Source organism: Sinohyriopsis cumingii, chromosome 3, assembly GCF_028554795.1.
Source record: "Sinohyriopsis cumingii isolate HCF-2022 chromosome 3, ASM2855479v2, whole genome shotgun sequence".
In the NCBI taxonomy this organism is placed as follows: Eukaryota; Metazoa; Mollusca; class Bivalvia; order Unionida; family Unionidae; genus Sinohyriopsis; species Sinohyriopsis cumingii.
This window is the reverse complement of record NC_142963.1, coordinates 122,220,037-122,239,136: the sequence shown is the minus strand read 5'-3', so window position 1 is coordinate 122,239,136 and position 19,100 is coordinate 122,220,037. Positions and strand designations below refer to the sequence as shown.

General features: G+C 34.7%; 1 protein-coding gene across 3 annotated transcripts in view; it reads right to left on the bottom strand.

Annotated features, from left to right (window-relative positions):
• Positions 1-19,100, bottom strand: part of LOC149803744 (synaptotagmin-15-like) — a 319,482-nt gene that overhangs the window by 11,681 nt on the left and 288,701 nt on the right. For all 3 annotated transcript variants that reach the window (XM_089953500.1, XM_089953501.1, XM_089953503.1), the window contains 2 exons: positions 6,963-7,173; positions 1,824-1,917 (listed from right to left, as the gene is read on the bottom strand). In XM_089953500.1, coding sequence (XP_089809626.1) covers positions 1,824-1,917; positions 6,963-7,173 — 305 coding nt within the window. The remainder of the gene's footprint in view (positions 1-1,823; positions 1,918-6,962; positions 7,174-19,100) is intronic.

Here is a 19,100-nt window from a genome sequence, read left to right as displayed (position 1 = left end):
AAACAACTTCTTAACTCGCAAACTCCGGATGCTTTTCACATACTGTCAAGTAATCACCCCCCCCCCAACACCCCTATATATATATATATATATATATATATATATATATATATATATATATATATATATATATATATATATATATATATATATATATATATATATATATATATATATATATATATATATATATATATATATATATATATATATATATATGGGGGGGTTGGTGGGGGTGTGATTAATTAACAGTATGTGAAAAGCAACAGTTTGTAAATTCCACACAGTGGTGTAGGAAAATATAAATAATGGCCAGGGAGATGGATGGTAATATAATATTCCTAACAGAGTTTGGTACAATTAAACATTTTGTACTGCAGTATACCGCAGTATTTCTGAACATTCCGTGACACGTACCACATTGTACCGAAATTATATTAGGATCCAACAATTTAAATTTGTATGGCTTGGGTTTGGGATGTTTTAAAAATAAATCTTTTTGTAACTTCCGGCTCTCAAATAGCTGGAAATATATCTTGCCCTGCGTTATAACAAATAAAACATATTACATCCATATTATTAGATTTAAAAAAAATATCCTATAGATAAAGGAAAATAACATATGTCGGCTCGAAAGACAATCACAGCCCGTCCCCACTTAAATGGTCAGTACATTTTAGTAGATGAATTTGCTATGTGTATGTTAATTGATTCATACTTTGTCATATAAAATCTGCAACTAAAGTGGCATTATTAAGCGTACACTATAAATTACACACAGTAAAGGATACTGTGCTCACATGAAAAAGCTTGTAGATAAGTAGGATATATTGATACTGAATACTAATGGAGTTTACTAGCTACACAACTGATATAATAGGCAGGGGAAACTTGAAGTTGGATGCCAACACCCTGAAAGATATTTATTTGAGAGGGCCAGTAAACATAAAACTCAACAAAGGGGAACATACTCAGTAGACTTGAGAAATTACGTAAAATTCAAACTGAAAACAACTGCTGTCTTGCCAGTCTAAAGATGATTCTCAGTCTTACAAAGGAACACATGTACTGAACAAGTCAGCATACAATAGTAAATACATTTAAACAATGTCATTTTTTATATTATTTTAATCTGAAATTTTTTTCTATCATTGTATTTAGCGCGAATATCTTTCACAACATCCGATTCGCCGCATTGTTGGCATACGTGCCGTGTTATGCATGTCATTAAAAGTTCATAAATATAAATATATATTTAAGTCGAAATTAAACTTGTGACAAATATAACTATTTTGTAAAAACATTAATAATTTTTAGAATTATTTTCTTATGAAAAATGAAAACATTTTTAATATCATTATTTTCGTATACAGATTACTAGGGAATTTTCGCACACACCTTTATGAAGAAAACGATCCAAGTAATGGTACTGAGAAAGAATACCTACCTACATACCACCGGCAAAAAATACCAAGGTAAACCGGTCTACCTGTAATACCGCACACCTCTAATTCCTAGTGCATTCAAAAACAAAAACAGAAAAGGAGATAAATAAGGACATGCACACTTTAAAAAATATATTTAAAGACCTTTCCATCACAGCATGACTTATGAGAGGAAATCCTGTAACATTGGCATAATTTTTGCTTTTGGTTTCCTTTTTCTGTTTTGTATCAAATAACCCATGAAATCTTTGCTATTATTAAACAACAGTAATATCCAACGCCTAGAATGTCGCGGAAATAAAGATTCGTACAATCTCTAATTTTAGATGACTTTATAAGCAATGAATAATGAACCGTATTTCGCACCCATACACTTACCTGAAAAACATAACTCTCCTCAAATTTGGGATTGCATGTTTTCTTTTTGAACTTTGATTGCAGGTATCGTCTCTCATCCGGCATCAAATAAATTCTAAAAGTAAATAAATAAAGATTTGTAATTTTCACATAAATAGGCTAATTCCACCTGGTTAGAATGCGTCTGATATTGCGACGCGAGACTTGGATGGTTTTAAATTGTCGACATCACATGTACCGATGGGACATATGCAATTAAATAGAAGGAAGAAGGCACTAAATAACTGCCGTAAGTGTCTCATAATTTACGATGGGGTTATTACCATTAGATTTGCTGACGTTAGTTTAAACATGAAATTAAACACGCGAGAACAGTATGTTCACGAGCAATTTGTAAAGTAAAACTTTTTTTTTTTTTTTTTTTTTTTTTAAATATACATAATAATCCTTTCCATTAAATTTTGTTATTTTCATTTTGGAAACTAGTCATTTCAATTTATCGGCATACAAAAAAATGGTCATGTGATATTTGGACCTAGTACGTTTGAGCTGGCTTATTTTGTTACGTTGGACGACTATTATTAAAGGCGACCCTTTTTTTCGTCGAAAAGGTATATCGAAATGTTGGGTGCGGTATGAAGTGCGTTTTCAGAATTAAATAAATGAATCATATGCATGGAAGTATGTCGAGATCGAGATCGATCGATCGAGAGAATCGGTTGTTCGGTACTTATAATTTTAGAACACATGCTTCGGATATTGAATTATACTAATATATATTCTCGCGGATTAATTGTTTTGGCAGTGGCCGACGGGCTTGCGACCCTGACCGCCAAAACAATGAATGACGTCGATGGACCTGTTTTGTTGTGCTAACGATTCATAGCGGCGAAAGTAATAAAACTCGTTTTGTCGATGAAGATATATTTGTCTGTAAGTAATCATGCGTTACCCTTATTTGAACATACCCGTTTATACTTGTGTAGCGGTTTTCTGGTTGTATGTACAAAACAAAATAGAGATTGTACGAAACACATCCTTTCGAGCGCAATCAGTTTTTACGATTTGATTTTTTTGTCAAACCAAGATGGTGATTCGATTAATACCCTCGTTCCTTTCTACTATTTACAATCAGCTGATATACAACCAACATAGGTACTGCACTGAAAACTTCTAAAATCTCAAATCAAAATTTGGTTACATGGCCATTAGCATCTGAGTACGCCGTGTTTTTGTAAGCAAAAATAGTCTTACGCCATTTGTTTGACCATGGTGCTTCGAAAAGTTCTGCATGACCTTATCAATATTCTATACCGGAATATATTTTTATTTTTTTTATTTAAGGATTCTAGAACGTTAAAAGTCAATAATAATTTTACTGTTACAATATACGCTTAACCGCTGACTCACCAAAAAACGTCATCTAATCTTCAAATCCAAGACCCTAAAGTCTAATTAAGAATCACAAACTCATTAAATCAATTTTTCTATTTTTTTTTCTCCCTTTAAATCTTTACAGAAAAATGTTTAAAATATTTGCGTTCTAAACGAAGGAAGTGATCGAAAATAAATAGCTTGTAGTTAATTAGTTGAGATATACAAAAATCTTGATTTTTGAACTCCTGCAGTATGTGGTGTTTCCATGAATATAATAATGAAAACTCCAATCCAAACATATCTAAGACATTTTAATGAATCCTCTCCATCTACAACCCTCGTGAGCTCAGGTGTATTTTCTTCCTCCGAATGCTTTGGAATCCTCTAATGTACAATCCGTTTTAATAAACATTAAAGGTCGACACGCACTCTATCTATGAATCAATTAGACAAGTAAAAATCTTGGGAATCTCGAAATATCTGTCGGTATAGAAAATCTGTACAGTAGTGCTAAATGTGACCGCTCCGTTGGCCTAGTGGTTAGAGCGTCCGCCTCGGAAGCGGAAGGTCGTGGGTTCGATCCTCGGCCGAGGCATACCAAAGACTTACAAAAATGGTGCTACCAGGTGCCTCGCTTGGCGCTCAGCATTAAGAGGTTAGTGTCAGGACTGGTCGGCCTGGTGTCAGTATAATGTGAATGGGTGGGACATCATGTTACATGTTTGCGACATGATGCCCCAGTGCTAGACATCACTATAAACTGTCACACTGCAGACATCGTAGCAATATGACTGAAAAATTGCTAATTGTGCAAGTTAATCTTGAATGTTGGTGGGGGTGAAAGAAAGCGGAATCATTAAAACTGCAATTCAGTGTTCGTGCATTAAGACCATATATATTTATTTAGATGTCAATACTAAAAGTATCGTCTTTAGTCTCTTATAAGTCGAGTCAAACTTCCAAAAACAAAGATCATAATCCTCCGTAGCATAATGCGCCTGCCGATCAGGGTCTATGTTGCATGTTTTTCTACCGATTATTCGCAACAAAAATGCACAGACACAGATCTTGTGGTGCACTGTACGACGGCAGATCTGTGTCTGTGCAGTTTGCAGTTTGACTCGTTTTACAAGCGAGTACGGACGGTAAGACACAATTACATGCACATAGTGTTGAGTTGTTGTTTTTTTTTTCCAGCCAGAAAACGTTTTAATATCTAAAATTGTTTTTATTTTGGGCAAGAATTCTGATGTCAGATTTTATAACTTTTAATTTTTGTTTTTAAATTATAAATTTGGTTATTGTGTGGTCTTTCTACCAGCTCTTACAATACCAAAAAACGTGGAAGAATCTTTCTAACACAGGTTGCATTTAATTTGGAAACAAATAGAAGCTTGGTAAAGTATCATATCTTCTCTTCATTTGAATAAGAAATCACTAATGTCTTTAAGAAAAGGCTTAAATATGATTCATTTCTATTCTTTTATTCGCTGTGAACACACTTCTCTGATAAAGCGATCTATGCTAAATGAAGATGGCCTGTGGCAAAATACGGTTTATAAACAAATCTTTAATAAGTTTAAAGCATACAGATATTCAAATAGAGAAAATCAAAATTGATGGACACTGGTAAATCTATCAAAATGTTTTGGCAAGGTTGTTATTTAAGCCTTGACTATATGTAAATATAAGTACATCATCAGCTGAATAATCTTTAGCACAGAATAGATTGAATTTAAGTGGTATTAATGATTTTCATTCCTATACTAGCTTGCAATCAAACAAATTTCTACTTATTAAACATTTGGGGGTGGGGTGCACACGTATTATTATTCAGTTTGAATAAAGTAAAGCAAATAATACTAATAATTCAAGAACTTCAGATCTCTGGAGGAAAAAAAGAATGAAAAGTGATATTAAGAATGGAAACAATATGCTCTTGGCACCATATAAAACTTCCTTATAATGAAAAAGAATCTAAAATTTATTTATAACGATTTAATGAAATATAAGAAACAAGAATCTCATGGAAACTTGAAATTTGGCTGAGGCAGTTAGTGTGCACAATGAATGATAACAAGTGGAAAAATAAAGTCTTTCATCCTGTCAAAGAAATGCAGTTGGGAGACAAACTAGATTAGCTGAAATTCTAGATGTATGCGTAAAATTATTGTCACAGACAAATTTTTGCAAAACAGATTGACTTCATTGATGGTGACAAATGAACTTTTGCAAATATCGAATAGAAACTACTGAGTGCTTTTTTATGACTATTCAGTTACTAGGAGAGTTCTAGAACTCCTCTGTTACGTGGACCAGAATTTATATTCCAAATACTGCAATTTCTGGTGAAGATGTTTTATTGGAAATGACAATCTTGATGGACGAATTACCAATCTTGCATGCAAAATATCTTATTTACAAACCTCGATGCGCATCAAACACCATAATTTGACATATTGTATAAATTTTGTTTAATCCTACAAAAGGCAGAAAAATAATAACTAAGTTATACAAAAGAACAGACGTCTTTGAGAAAAACGTGGACCCATCTTTCAAGTTTTTGTAGCTTGTAATGTAACCTAATACCTTATACGGCTCATCAATTGGAATTGCTGTTATTCTGTGACAATCACGCAGTTTAGCAGCGCAATGGTTGTATGAGAAGGTGTATGCATGTTTTATGTTTTCTTTGATTTAAATTACATGTCTATACTTGTAAATGTAATGGAAGAAGAACTGCAAGTTTGGATATCTCCAAGAAAATACGATAATAACGTCCCATACACCAAGTTAGGAGGTGTTGGAGGGAAATTGTAAAATCTGATCATTTCAAGATCGGGTTTCATTACGTGTAATTTTAGCTACTTTATCTTTATGAAAGATCTCTTAAATCGCTTGTAGTTAATTATATTAACTAGTGAATCGAGTAAGTCAGTGCCAGAGAGAATGATCATTTTATATTTATCTGCCTGCAGGAATCTATAACTACGTTCTTGCATAATAGAATAATGCATATTAATTACAATGGCAATGACAATGATACAGTCAAAAGGAATACAGGAGACAATATCGCACGTTCTTTGTAGTATGACTGCCTATACATAAATTGTCGGAATCTAGGATTGTCTTGACTTTTGGTTTTGGCGCATGTTTATTAACAATGAAATGGCCAATTTAAACAAAGCTCTCATTCGTTTTATATTTGAAAAATGCAGACCTTTTTGTAAACATTATCTTTACCAGAAAGTTGTATCGTCTTAGTTTCTTTTCCCTTACATTTTCTGCTTGGCAAACGTTTCAACAGTATTAAATAATTTTATTCTCTGAATAACTATGATGTGTACAAGATGTATGATGATCATGCGACTATCATTTGATATAAGGGAATAATCAAAGTTTAAAAATGGTATATATATATATATATATATATATATATATATATATATATATATATATATATATATATATATATATATATATATATATATATATATATATATATATATATATATATTCGAACCCGGTGCAGTCGAATCCGCAGATCCGAGAGAGAGAGAAAGATACTCGGCTGACATTGCATTTTAAAATAAATGAAAATAAAACAAAGGATACATTTACAAAATTATGTCAGAGAAGGAAGAATATTGTGCAGGAATAAATGGACTAAACTGTATCAAACTTTATTTATATTAAAATCTGTTTTATTTATCCAACAATGTGTGAATTCCATATTTCTTTGGAAAGGGTTCTACCGTATGTTGTCAAAGACAACTGACGTACCTGACGAATGGATCGCATCCGTTTGGCCCACCGAAGGCTCGACAAGGAAGATTCTTCGTCTTGATCACGGTCACCAGGAGCTTTTCTGACTCTCTTTCATACTCCACTGCGAACCAGATCCTACCAATATGGTCTGGAGGAATTTCGTAATTATCATCCTCATCCGAAATTCGGTAGAGGCTGGGGTCGATCGTGCCCAGGGCATATGCACCTAAAAATGTATGGCAAATGTGATTATAATGCTTATAACAGGACTTTCTTCGCACTTCCTTCATATCCTACAACAATAATAATGACAATGACAGCTACAGCTGCTACCACTAACCAATCGATCAATGAATGTTCGAAACCATCCCTAACCAATAACAAAAAGAACTGGTTATAATATTAAACAGATCAACACCAACTTTAACTCATTTAAAGATGAGTATATTTCATCTAAATCTATCTGTAATGAATGTGTACAAGATTAAAGCACGAAAATTAATCTCATAGATACATTTAGAACATCTTTTTCCTTTATTAATTTGAAATAACAGATGTAAAAAGATTATTAATGATGCCACTCCCTTTTATCTCTTTTTCTAATATATTGTTTGTTTGCGTTTTTTTTATTATGGGGTACAAAAGACTTAAGTATACGTTGTTTTAGTGATTCCCTTTACTTCATGCATTTCCGATACGATTTCGGAATATGAAGTACATTATATGTATTTATTATATGTATTTATATTCGTAGATACGTTTTATTAAATAAACAGGAAAATGTGGGTTACAATATCATTTATGCAGCACGTGTACTTGCCGTAGCCGCTTACGTCACTTCCCTCCGACGGGATCCGTGATGTTGAAAACGGGTCACTAATCGTAATGAGATCAGAAGTCATTGGCGGAAATTAAAAGTTAGTACTACACATGCACATTCATTAATGGTCACTTCCAATTTAACATAAAAAAATTAATTACCACAGATGCGATAAAATATAAATGCCATTCCTGAGGAAAACGAAATCAATAGTTTTGCTTTAGCACGGAATGTAATTTTCTTCGCCAACAATTTGCTTAAAAGTAATTCCGCAGAATGTTGTTTCTTGCTCCACCGAAACATTTAAACTCTGCCGCATCCTCCATACATTCCTGATTGAGCTCCAAGTGATTATTGGCTAAAGTTCTTTATCAAAGATTCGCAGAAGGGCAGACGAGTTGAAAGCCGCCATGTGGCTTGAAGTGCAGTTTTCCAGTCTATGAACAAGATATCAAAAGTGAATGAGTGTATGTGTGTGTGTTTATGTGTATGTGCGTGTGTTTTGGATTTTTAACGTAGCTTTAAAAAATTTTCAGTCTTATCGCTACTATGTCTGCAGTGTGACAGCTTATAGTTATGTTTAGCACTGAGGCACTATGCCGCAGACATGTAGCATCATGTCCCACCCAGTCACATTATCCTGACGTCAACTTCTTAATGCTGAGCTCCAAACGAGACAGCTGGTAGTACCATTTTCACAAGTCTTTGTTATGACTCGGCCGGGGTTCAAACCCGCGACCTCCCGCAACCGTCAAAAGTGAATGCAAAATGGCACTTAATAAATGGACACTGACAATGAGACACTGTGTAGAGGCGCGTGAGAAGTGGAGTGCTTCGATCGGATGCACACTAATATTCAGAACTTTTTACTCCTCTTACAAAACATAAACGCAAAACACACCTGAAATATTTACCACGATCATGATCACGGACAGAAGTCTGAGACTAAAAATACACTGGATGTAGGCTGGCGATCTAGTTGGTTTGTTGGTTTGCACAGCACTTTTAACAAATTATTGACTTATCATGCCGAGTAAATAGGAAGACTGGCGATGTTGACTAGATATTCGTATCCATGACAGAACAAAGGTTACGTAATGATGTTAGTATAGTTATTTGCAAGGTGTACGAACAAGACTATGAGCTGTAATTTGTACGTAATATTTGCGAGTGTGTTAAAGGTCAAAAGTCAAGTTCACTAGCATTATGATAAATATTTCATTTCAAAGAACTAACATCTAACCATACTGAAACGTTCCGGAAAATTGTTTTCCGAAGACAAAATGTATCAATGTATGTGCTAGGTGGTCAAAGATCAAGGTCGCAAAAAGTTGTCATGATCATAAAACCATAACAAATTAAACGTATCAAAAGAGATTCTTTCATGTGGCTACCCTTTATATCATTATATCAAGTAACTGGCTGTTAAATGCATGGCTATCTACTCTTTATAGCATTATATAAAGGCATAACCTGTCAAATGTGTGGCTATGATGTACGCTTTGATAACTAATTTGTAGATAAACTTTATCAGATGAATGTTTATGAAGCGTTTCCTAGGCAACACATTCTGTGCTTTTTATTTAAAGGGTGCAAGTAAGAATAAAATATATCGGAACAATTATAGGGCGATAACGCTTCGTTCAGTTATTGGTAAAGTTTTAAAAAAAAAACTGATTCAAAACCTATGTTCTCAATTTAGATTAACAAACTAATTAGTTATGGTAATAAAAACCAAAGCAAAATTGTACGCAGCTGTCCTTTATACCGAGAAAGATTTTAACATGGTATATCATGATGGATAATTCTATAAATTGCTGGTAACAGTCTCAGACTATGGATCGTGATTGTCAGTCTGTACACAAATATGTACAGCAGAGTTTTCACTTCATGAGAAATTTCTAAACGATTTCCTGTGTTAAAAGGCACACGGCAAGGTGGAATATTATCTCCCTAGCTTTACATTGTTTTTATCAATGAACTACTTCATATTTTAGCAAACTTGGAATTTTGATTTTGTACTTATCCATATTCCGCGTCCTTGTCTGACTGTAGCACATAATATGATTCTTCTGAGTCTTTTAAAACTATTCATGGATTACTTACTAAAGATAGGTTTTCAGTACTCTATGAAGTGTGGATTCAGATACAATTACAGTAAAAGTAATATTATTGTTCTTAATGAAAACTCATCAGACTACAAAATAAGACACAGGCATTGTTCATAGAATCTGATGCTGCACTAGAAAGAGAATCGTGTAGACATCAAGGTATTAATGCACATTAGTTCAGCAAAATAAAACTGAACCTAGGGTAAACGAGGCTTTATATGAGCTAGTAAGTTCCCGTCATTGATATTGGAGTTAATGAATACGGCTTTAACCCACTCAAAGCGAACAGTCTGTATCAAACTATTATATTATCCCGTGCATCATTTAGAGAGAGAGAGAGAGAGAGAGAGAGAGATGTCATCATTTTTTTTAAACGCAGCACATGCAAAGACTATGGAGATACACATGAACTCACATTGCACTGAATTTACTGAGCGTTTTACCTATTGAATCCTACATTGATGTGAATAAGCTATTTTTCCTGGGGCATCTCTGTAGATTGCCTGCAGCCTATTTTTGCAAACAATTATTTTTACTCCACCTCTTCAACCACCAAAACCCAAGAGTCGAAACAAAGCTAACTAGTTTTATTCCTACATTTAAGTAGTACTTTAAAAAAATTGACTAAAATAGGTTTATTGAATCGTTCATAATTCAAGGTCATTCCCAGTAAAAAAAAAAAAACACCTGACTGGAAATGGATTGTTAAATAAAAGGTCCGTACTTCATATGAAACTGCGTTGAAGTGTAGACTAAATGAAGACGCACATCTTAAGAGATTTTAGAAGCTATTGCTTGATGGCAGTTTGGTCCGTCTGAATTGTGGGAAGTTCCTAGGAAGTTCCCAGCTTCTCTTGAATTATGTCGAGTTGTTGCCAATATTGTGTCCAAGTTGTTTCATCTGCGGATGATGCTGTTTGTATTAGCTATCATACATTGTGTACTTCTGTCGTTAATCATTTCATACGAGCATGTTACATCAGACTGGGATAGGTTTTGGTGCCACATTATTGATCGATTCGGAGTACCATTTACATGTACTTAGATTTATTGTCTGAAATTGATTTTGTCAATATTCGTTTGGGAATGATGTACAAAGAGTCACTAGCTCTTATTAGCAATGCTCAGGTTATAAATTTTCATCTCTTATGTATCACAACTGTTGCTTCCTTGTGGAAAAAGGTAGACAGGAAACTTTCGGAAGGGTACCATCATGATATCCAGTGAGTTCTATATCCCTATTAGTCATTTAAAATGTATGCTTAGCAACATGATGTCAGCTTCTGTACTCCTATCTTCTAGCTCATTTGACATCCTTAGGGTGTACAATAATGAATCTTCTGTTCATATTTGTCTATACGCCAGAAACATTCTCGCTTACTTCTGTGCTGGATGAAGTGTTCACATAATCATGTTAATAGTTTTATTAATACTTTGTAGTTTCTGTTCTCAAGTAGCCCCAAAGATTTCATATTGTCATACTTGATGTATTTGTACGAGCGATTGTACCCTTCGCAATCCAGAGGAAGTCAATCAATCAATCAATCAATCAATCAATCAATCAATCAATCAATCAATCAATCAATCAATCAATCAATCAATCAATCACCCTTTCTCCCCCTCTCTGTGCAAACACAGCTTTGAAAATGTTACTGAATGTCAAATTCATAGATTATTACAGTAATGTCTGATAATGAGTTAGATCAATTAGCAGTCTCAGCCGAGTCTGATATGAGTTAAATGCATTATCAAGGTCTCAGACGAGTCTTCTGATGAGTTAGATCCATTAGCGCAGTCTCATACGAGTCTGATGATGAGTTAAATCCGTTAGCAAGGTCTCATACGAGTCTGATAATGAGTTAAATACATTAGCAAGGTCTCAGACGAGTCTGATAATGAGTTAGATACATTAGCAAGGTCTCATACGAGTCTGATAATGAGTTAGATCCATTAGCACAGTCTCATACGAGTCTGATGATGAATTAGACCCATACGTATTGATGGGATGATTCTGCATCTGTTTTCAGAGCTCATCACCACTACAAATGCCATATTGATGAGCCAATGTCAATAGACGTTGTTACCACTCATGAGCTACATGTCTATTCTTTCTTATCAAAAAGGAATAGAGGTTTGTATCAGCAGGATCTTGCACGAGTTTGATAATGAGCGAGATCTATGCATATTGATAAGGTGATGTTGCATCTACTTTGGTGAGCTTGTAACCACTCTAGCGATACACAGCAGGCCTACCTACCATATCCGAAGTAGCGTGGTGTTGGCTTCTTATGTTTACAAATGTTAACCTTGTGTTTCCAGCTTTCAACTGAAATGAGTTGACCCACGGATGTCGCAGATCTACATAGGATTAATGCGTACGCATTTGAAAAATGGTCGGAGTTCTCTGTTCGATGGAGAAATTACGTGGCTCATAATGTAATGAAACGTCGATATTATCTAGTTTTAATGGCATCCAGCAAAGTTTAGGGCCAATGTCTTTCAAGATTCAGTATTATTCAGATGATTTGGCATATACGACTTTTTGCATGTAATGGTGGCATTGAGTCTTTAAAGCTAGAGTCTATTTTTGAAACTATCTTTGAAAACATTCATGGAAAGTTGCCTTCTAATGCAGTACCGGCCTGTTTCCTGGTCACTCTCAGTTTACAACAAAATTACTTTATGAACACAAGACAGTTATTACCATATGTTACCATGCAGTTGTTACCAGTTGGGCAGCGACAGCCAATACACATGTCGACCCATATCGTGCACTACAAGAAAAGTGCTATAATGAGGTGAGCGGCGAGCTTCGCCTGGAATTAAGTTGAATTTGGAGAAAGGTCGCTAAATCTGAAACTGCAGTTAATAACAGAATAACACAGTAAATGTAATAAATGAGAAATACGAATTTTCTGCACCAGGTATACTATGGAACAACAGTACTAATAATATACTTTCGTATAACTTTGATAGTCTGATTAGATCAAACTCGGATAAGACTCGAAGGCAATAATTTACTATGATCCCTTTTGTAGCTACTTGATGTAAGCTTTGCCTATTCTTTACGCAGTCCCTGTTATTTCATGAATAATAATAATAATAATAATAATAATAATAATAGACAACTATCTTTAACGAAGATAACACATTTGGTCATGACTGACCTATCTACCATGTGGTCCTCAGTTATTGTAATTGGCTATGTTAAAAAATAAATTAAGAAAACAAATCCGTTAAATAAAAATACAAGACCATGCACATAATCAGGTATCGTCGCACACTCATTCTTACTTATTTAACATGAATGACTGTGTGACTATACTGGGAAACATACAAATATGATAATAAAGTTTTCTATTCAAAGCTTTTAATATGTCATTCCAGCTGATCAAGAAAGAATTTCCTTAATGATATTTTAAATGAAGCAAGGAAGTTTAATTACGTATTCTCAGTGGTAAGGAATTCCATACAGTAGGTGCTAATACAGTAAATGAGCTTTTGTAATGATTTTTTTTCGGCCACGGAATCTCAAGATCGTTGTTAGTCGTCGATTTGAGATTACGCTCAGTATTCGATGATCTAAGTTCAATTAGGCTAGAGATATAATCTAGAAAATTACCTTTTAAAGACTTGTATGTCACGATTCCTCCAAAATAAAGAATACGTTTTCGTATAGGTAGCAATTGCAGACGTGAAAACAAAACATTCGTGTGAATCATAACAGGAAGTTACAGTATTATTCGGGCTGCCTTTTTCTGGAGCTTATCAATTCTGGTCAGATATAATTGGATGTATTTTCCCCACATGGTACAGCCGTAAACTATCAGTGGTAGTATATAACCCGAAAAATAAAATTCAAGTGATTGGGGAGGTAGAAATTTCGAAAGCAATTTTAACAAAGTTTGTCTTTTGAATACCATTGCACATAGGTGATCGATATGTGCATTCTAGCTGAGGTGTTGATCCATGTAGATACCAATAAGTTTTTGATTTTTGACACTAGATACGTCTAAGCCATTTTGAGTTGGAAGTAATTCAGTGTTAGTTGATAGACGATGCCTTGTTCCGATTGTCATACATTTCGTTTTAGATATGCTAATATGCATTTCGTTTAGAAGACACCAAACTGATATATGTGGTGTAGAGATTTACCAGATAAATGCAATATAGAATCGTCAGCAAAAAGATCGTTGTTAGAGTGCGCTGGATTCAAGGCTATGTCATTGATAAATAGTAGAAAAAGAAGAGGCCCTAATATAGATCCTTGAGGACACCACTTAAGATATGACTGGTTCGGATATATATATATATATATATATATATATATATATATATATATATATATATATATATATATATATATATATATATATATATATACTGTGCAATCAACCTGATGTTTGTTAGTGAGATAGGACGCGAACTAGGTAACTGAGTTTGGAGAAAACATTTTGGCTGAAAGTTTTTTAATGAGTACCAAATCAAATGTTTTTTTAAAAATCAATGAAGATTACGCCAGTAAGTTCGCCTGATTCGACTGCTAGTAGCCATTGGTGTATGAGTTATGTCAATGCAGTTTTACATAAATGATTCTGTCGAAAACCATATTGTGATCTATGGTGGAGTTGGTACTTGTCTAGATATCTGAAAATATGCTTTCTGACATGTTTTTCAATAATTTTTGAAAGTACGGATAGAACAGATATGAGTCGATAGTTGGATGGGTCATTCTTTTCATTTCACTTATAAATTGCGAATACGTTTGCTAACTTCAATGGCTCCGGGAATTTACAGGAAGTCATACTACAGTCAATTATTTCTTTCAACGACTCTGAGATTGATAAAGCCGACATTTTCAGAGGGGTGGGGTGAATTCCATCTTGACCAGCTTATTTGTTTGTGTCAAGTTTATTGAGAATATCAAAAGTACCATTTGTTATTATCAAGGGAATGTTGAAACTAACATGATCGGGTGCCCTTTCATTCACGAATTTAGTAAGTTTGTCTAAACTAAGTTCTATAGGATTAGACCTGTCAAGCGTTTGGGAGATATTAGTAAAAGAATGTGAGTCAGTTGGTTTGCGATATCGAGTTCATCAGTATATCTAGTGCCATGAATTAAAATTTCACATGGAGCTAGAGATGCAGGTTTCGTTGAAGTTAGATTTCGTAAGTGATAACAGATGGATCTGTTATCGGAGTTTTATGTGTTTGCTTCTTTGAAAAAGGAGCGTTTGTGTTTTACAATGAGTGACTTGACTTTGTTCCATCACAAACGATCGTTTCTAAAGTCTTTATATTTATGATAGTAGGTTCGTTTGCGTTGTGCCTCTGGGATTTCGTTAGTATACTATTCTGGTTGTTTTGATCGTTTAATTCTTTTGATGTGTATGGGGGACGGGTATTTAGGATAGTAAGAAAACAGTAGTACCAGTTAGACAAGTCATAATCTGGGTCTATGTTAGGGAAATGTATTGAGTTAATGTTATTTAGTAGTTCGGTGAGAAATTTAATTTTAGCAAAGGTTTTGAAACATCTGTATTTCATGTACGAGTGTAAGTTGTTTTCCTTTGCTCTCTGTTGCTTATGAGTTGCACATATAGGATAGTGATCACTAATGAGAAAAATGGTACGTTTATCTCTTGGTATGATAGGTAGTGAAGATGTGGTCGATCAGAGTAAGAGGTACAGGCTGTTGCTCTTGTTGGAACATATATTACCTGTGTAAGGTCGTGCAATTGTATCATATGTAGCCATTTAGTGTTAGTATCAGTGAGGAAGTCAATATTAAGTCTCCCATGATAAATACGTCATTGTTTGCAGATACAGCAGCCTCTAACTCATGTTGAAACTGGCCAATCCACGAGAAGGGGGATTTTGGGGGTCGGTATGCTGAGCAGATATACTGAAGGCTCATTTCAATTCCATCATTTAGAGTTTCTATCACTAAAGCAGTAATGTTTCCAAGAAAGAACTATATTTTCTGATAACTGTGGAAGATAAAACCTTACGATGTCAAGCGATGTCATTGCATGGTTTTCAGTTTACTCGTATTTATGCTGTGTTTATGTCGGTACGGGGGAGGTGCGTCAACATCGTTTGTTGCCGTCCTTTGTATCATGCAAAAGGGTTGATTTCCAGACAGAATGTCATAAAATGTAATGACTTTGGATTTGTTAGGAAGGACCAAGATTAAAGGGTCTTAAAATACCTCTACAGTATACCGTATTGATTCAATTAAAGGGTCTTAAAATGCCTCTACAGTATACCGTATTGATTCAATTAAAGGGTCTTAAAATGCCTCTACAGTATACCGTATTGATTCAATTAAAGGGGTTTAAAATGCCTCTACAGTATACCGTATTGATTAAATTAAAGGGTCTTAAAATGCCTCTACAATATGCCGTATTGATTCAATTAAAGGGTCTTAAAATGCTGCTACAGTATTACGTATTGATTAAATTAGGCTTAATGGGTCTGGTATCTTTGACTTCCAATCAGCTCTACGGAGAAGTTGGATTGACGTATCTTGGCACAAATAATATGCCATATCGTAGTATCGTTCATACAGAGACGATAATAATATTTTATTATAGTTACTCAATGCAACCATAATTTTCAAAAGTTGCTGCATTTAAAGTTAATTAATATAATATCATGCATGTTTTGCGTATTACTACTATTCACATAACAAGTGTATATATGATTAGTGATGCTTGAAGCGAAAGACAGATATGCCGTCGCATCATGCTCCAGCCGGTAATAACGCCCGCTGTTCGTCTTCTTATAATTTCAAATGAATAGCAGAGCATGATCTAAAGGTATATGATGCGACAGTAGATATATTGTATACATTGTTCACAGATACGCGGGCTAAAAATGGTGATTCAGACTCCAAGATCTTGTTAAGTTAATATGCATGCTTTACTTTTAGTCAGACCTGACAGTGGCCTTGATGGCTTTCAAAACTGTAATATTTTCTTTAATATATTGTTTCGCTAGTAATTTGTATTGTTGAAACAAATACAAATTTGTTTTAGCGAAATTTCATATGCCCTTTTGAAATCTCTGTAAAGAATAGAAAACACTTTTAAAAAAGAACGAATAAAAACCACTATACCCCCACCAACCCCAACCCACCAACAAACACAACATATGTCTCTAAGCTGTCTCAGAACAGCGTCTAATTTTTTTAATATTTTGTCAAAGGAAAATTCTGTGAATCGCAATTCCATCCCCGGGCAATCTTATTTTTACAGTTGTATGCACATTGATTTTAGTTCCCTTTGTAAAAATTGTAGAAAACAGATCTTCTGTATCATTTTATTACAGTAGTTGTGGCAACAAAGTTACGGTTCTGATAAATAATTTAGCTTCAAATGTGAAAATTCATTGAATCAAGGAGTTACAAATATAATATACTGTCGAGTAAAAAAAATTCTGCCTCCCCCCCCCAAAAAAGCTAATTCTCAGCCTCCTCCTAATAAAACGAGTTGCTTGATGGACGGTCACTACGAAACTGATACTATACTTATAATGAACTCAACTTATTTAATATTTAACGTAAGGGTATATATTTTTATCGCTCACTTAATATAGACTCACATGTATAAAGAAAACATGCCAGGTTCGAAAATTCAAAGTGAAAGTATCCGAAAATAAACTTTTATTATGAACTAAAATATTCTAGTAATACACTCAGATCCCTTATGGAGATTTCTTAACCATATATTTAGTATTTCATGTCCAATGTAATTGTAGTCTACAGCCTTTACCTCTCCGGTGGCTTAGTGGTTGGAGCGACCGTCTCGGAAGCGGGAGGTTGTGGGTTCGATCCCCGGCCGAGTCATACCAAAGACTTACAAAATGGTACTAACAGCTACCTCGCTTGGCGCTCAGCATTAAGAGGTTAATGTTATGACTGGTCGGCCTGGTGTCAGGATAATGTGACTGGGTGGGACATCATACTATATGTCTGCGGCATGATGCCCCAGTGCTGGACATCACTTTAAACTGCCACACTGCAGACATCGGAGCAATGTTGTGACTGATTTTTTTTTTTAAAGCTACGTTAAAAATCCTAATCTCTCTCTCTCTCTCTCTCTCTCTCTCTCTCTCACACACACACACACACACACACACATCTACAGCCTTTATGACGAGTATTAATCTAAGGGGGAAAAGCGCCTGAGCACGAGAAGGTAATATGGAATAATACGCTGATTGTTTTTGTCTACTAAACGACAACGCTTCTAAAAATAGTTTAGTTCATTAGGATATACTCATACCCTAAGCCTTTTACATATGTGTTGCCTAATCATTAATTGGTAAGATTTGCATCTTTATGTACGCAATATTAAAAATCTAACCATTAAGGACATTTATTTGGTGATTTAATTAATTACATCTATGAATCTTATACCGTATTTACCGCTGAAAACGTACCCAACTGAGAACTGTGTAGATCTTTATTTACTGTCGATCATCGGCCTAAAGATAACGAATTACCCGAACTAGCATGGATAAAGCAACCAGCGTAGATCCTTAGTAACCACCGTATAATATTAGATCACAGACCGTCACCGTGGGACAGATTAGATCTTTACCTCCCACCATAACACGCGATAGGTTAATTTTTATACGCTGTTCACATACGGTAACGCGTTATCGACGGACAACACAAATGAATAATGCATTTTTGTCGTCTCTTATAGTTATTCATGAAAGATCTGCAGACAAATCCTGCCAGAATTATTCATCGACCGGGGTTATTTTTTTTTGTCTCTTGATTAGTTTCTCTCTAAAAGTCATTGATATCGCAATCTAAACGATATCGTTTAGCAAAATATCCGAGGTTATAAAGAAGAAAACAAGAATTCGTTAAGGTAAAGGCTAAAGAATTTATTGCTGTCGTCACGAACCCAGGCACTCATAGAACAGATACATTAGAAGATCTGTCTTGAATGGTCATATTGTCATATAAATGAAAGCTTTCTGTTAAACTACCACAGCTATCCTTCCATTCTGATATTTTGTAGCAACCTCTCCATTCTGACATAATGCCCTCCCATTCTGACATTCAGTAGCAACCCCTCCATTGCGACGTACTACCATTCCGTTCTGACATTTGTTTGTAGTACACCCCCCCCCCCCCGTTCTAACACACTATCTTCCCATTCTTACATTCGATAGTAACCCCTCCATTCTGATATTCTTTTA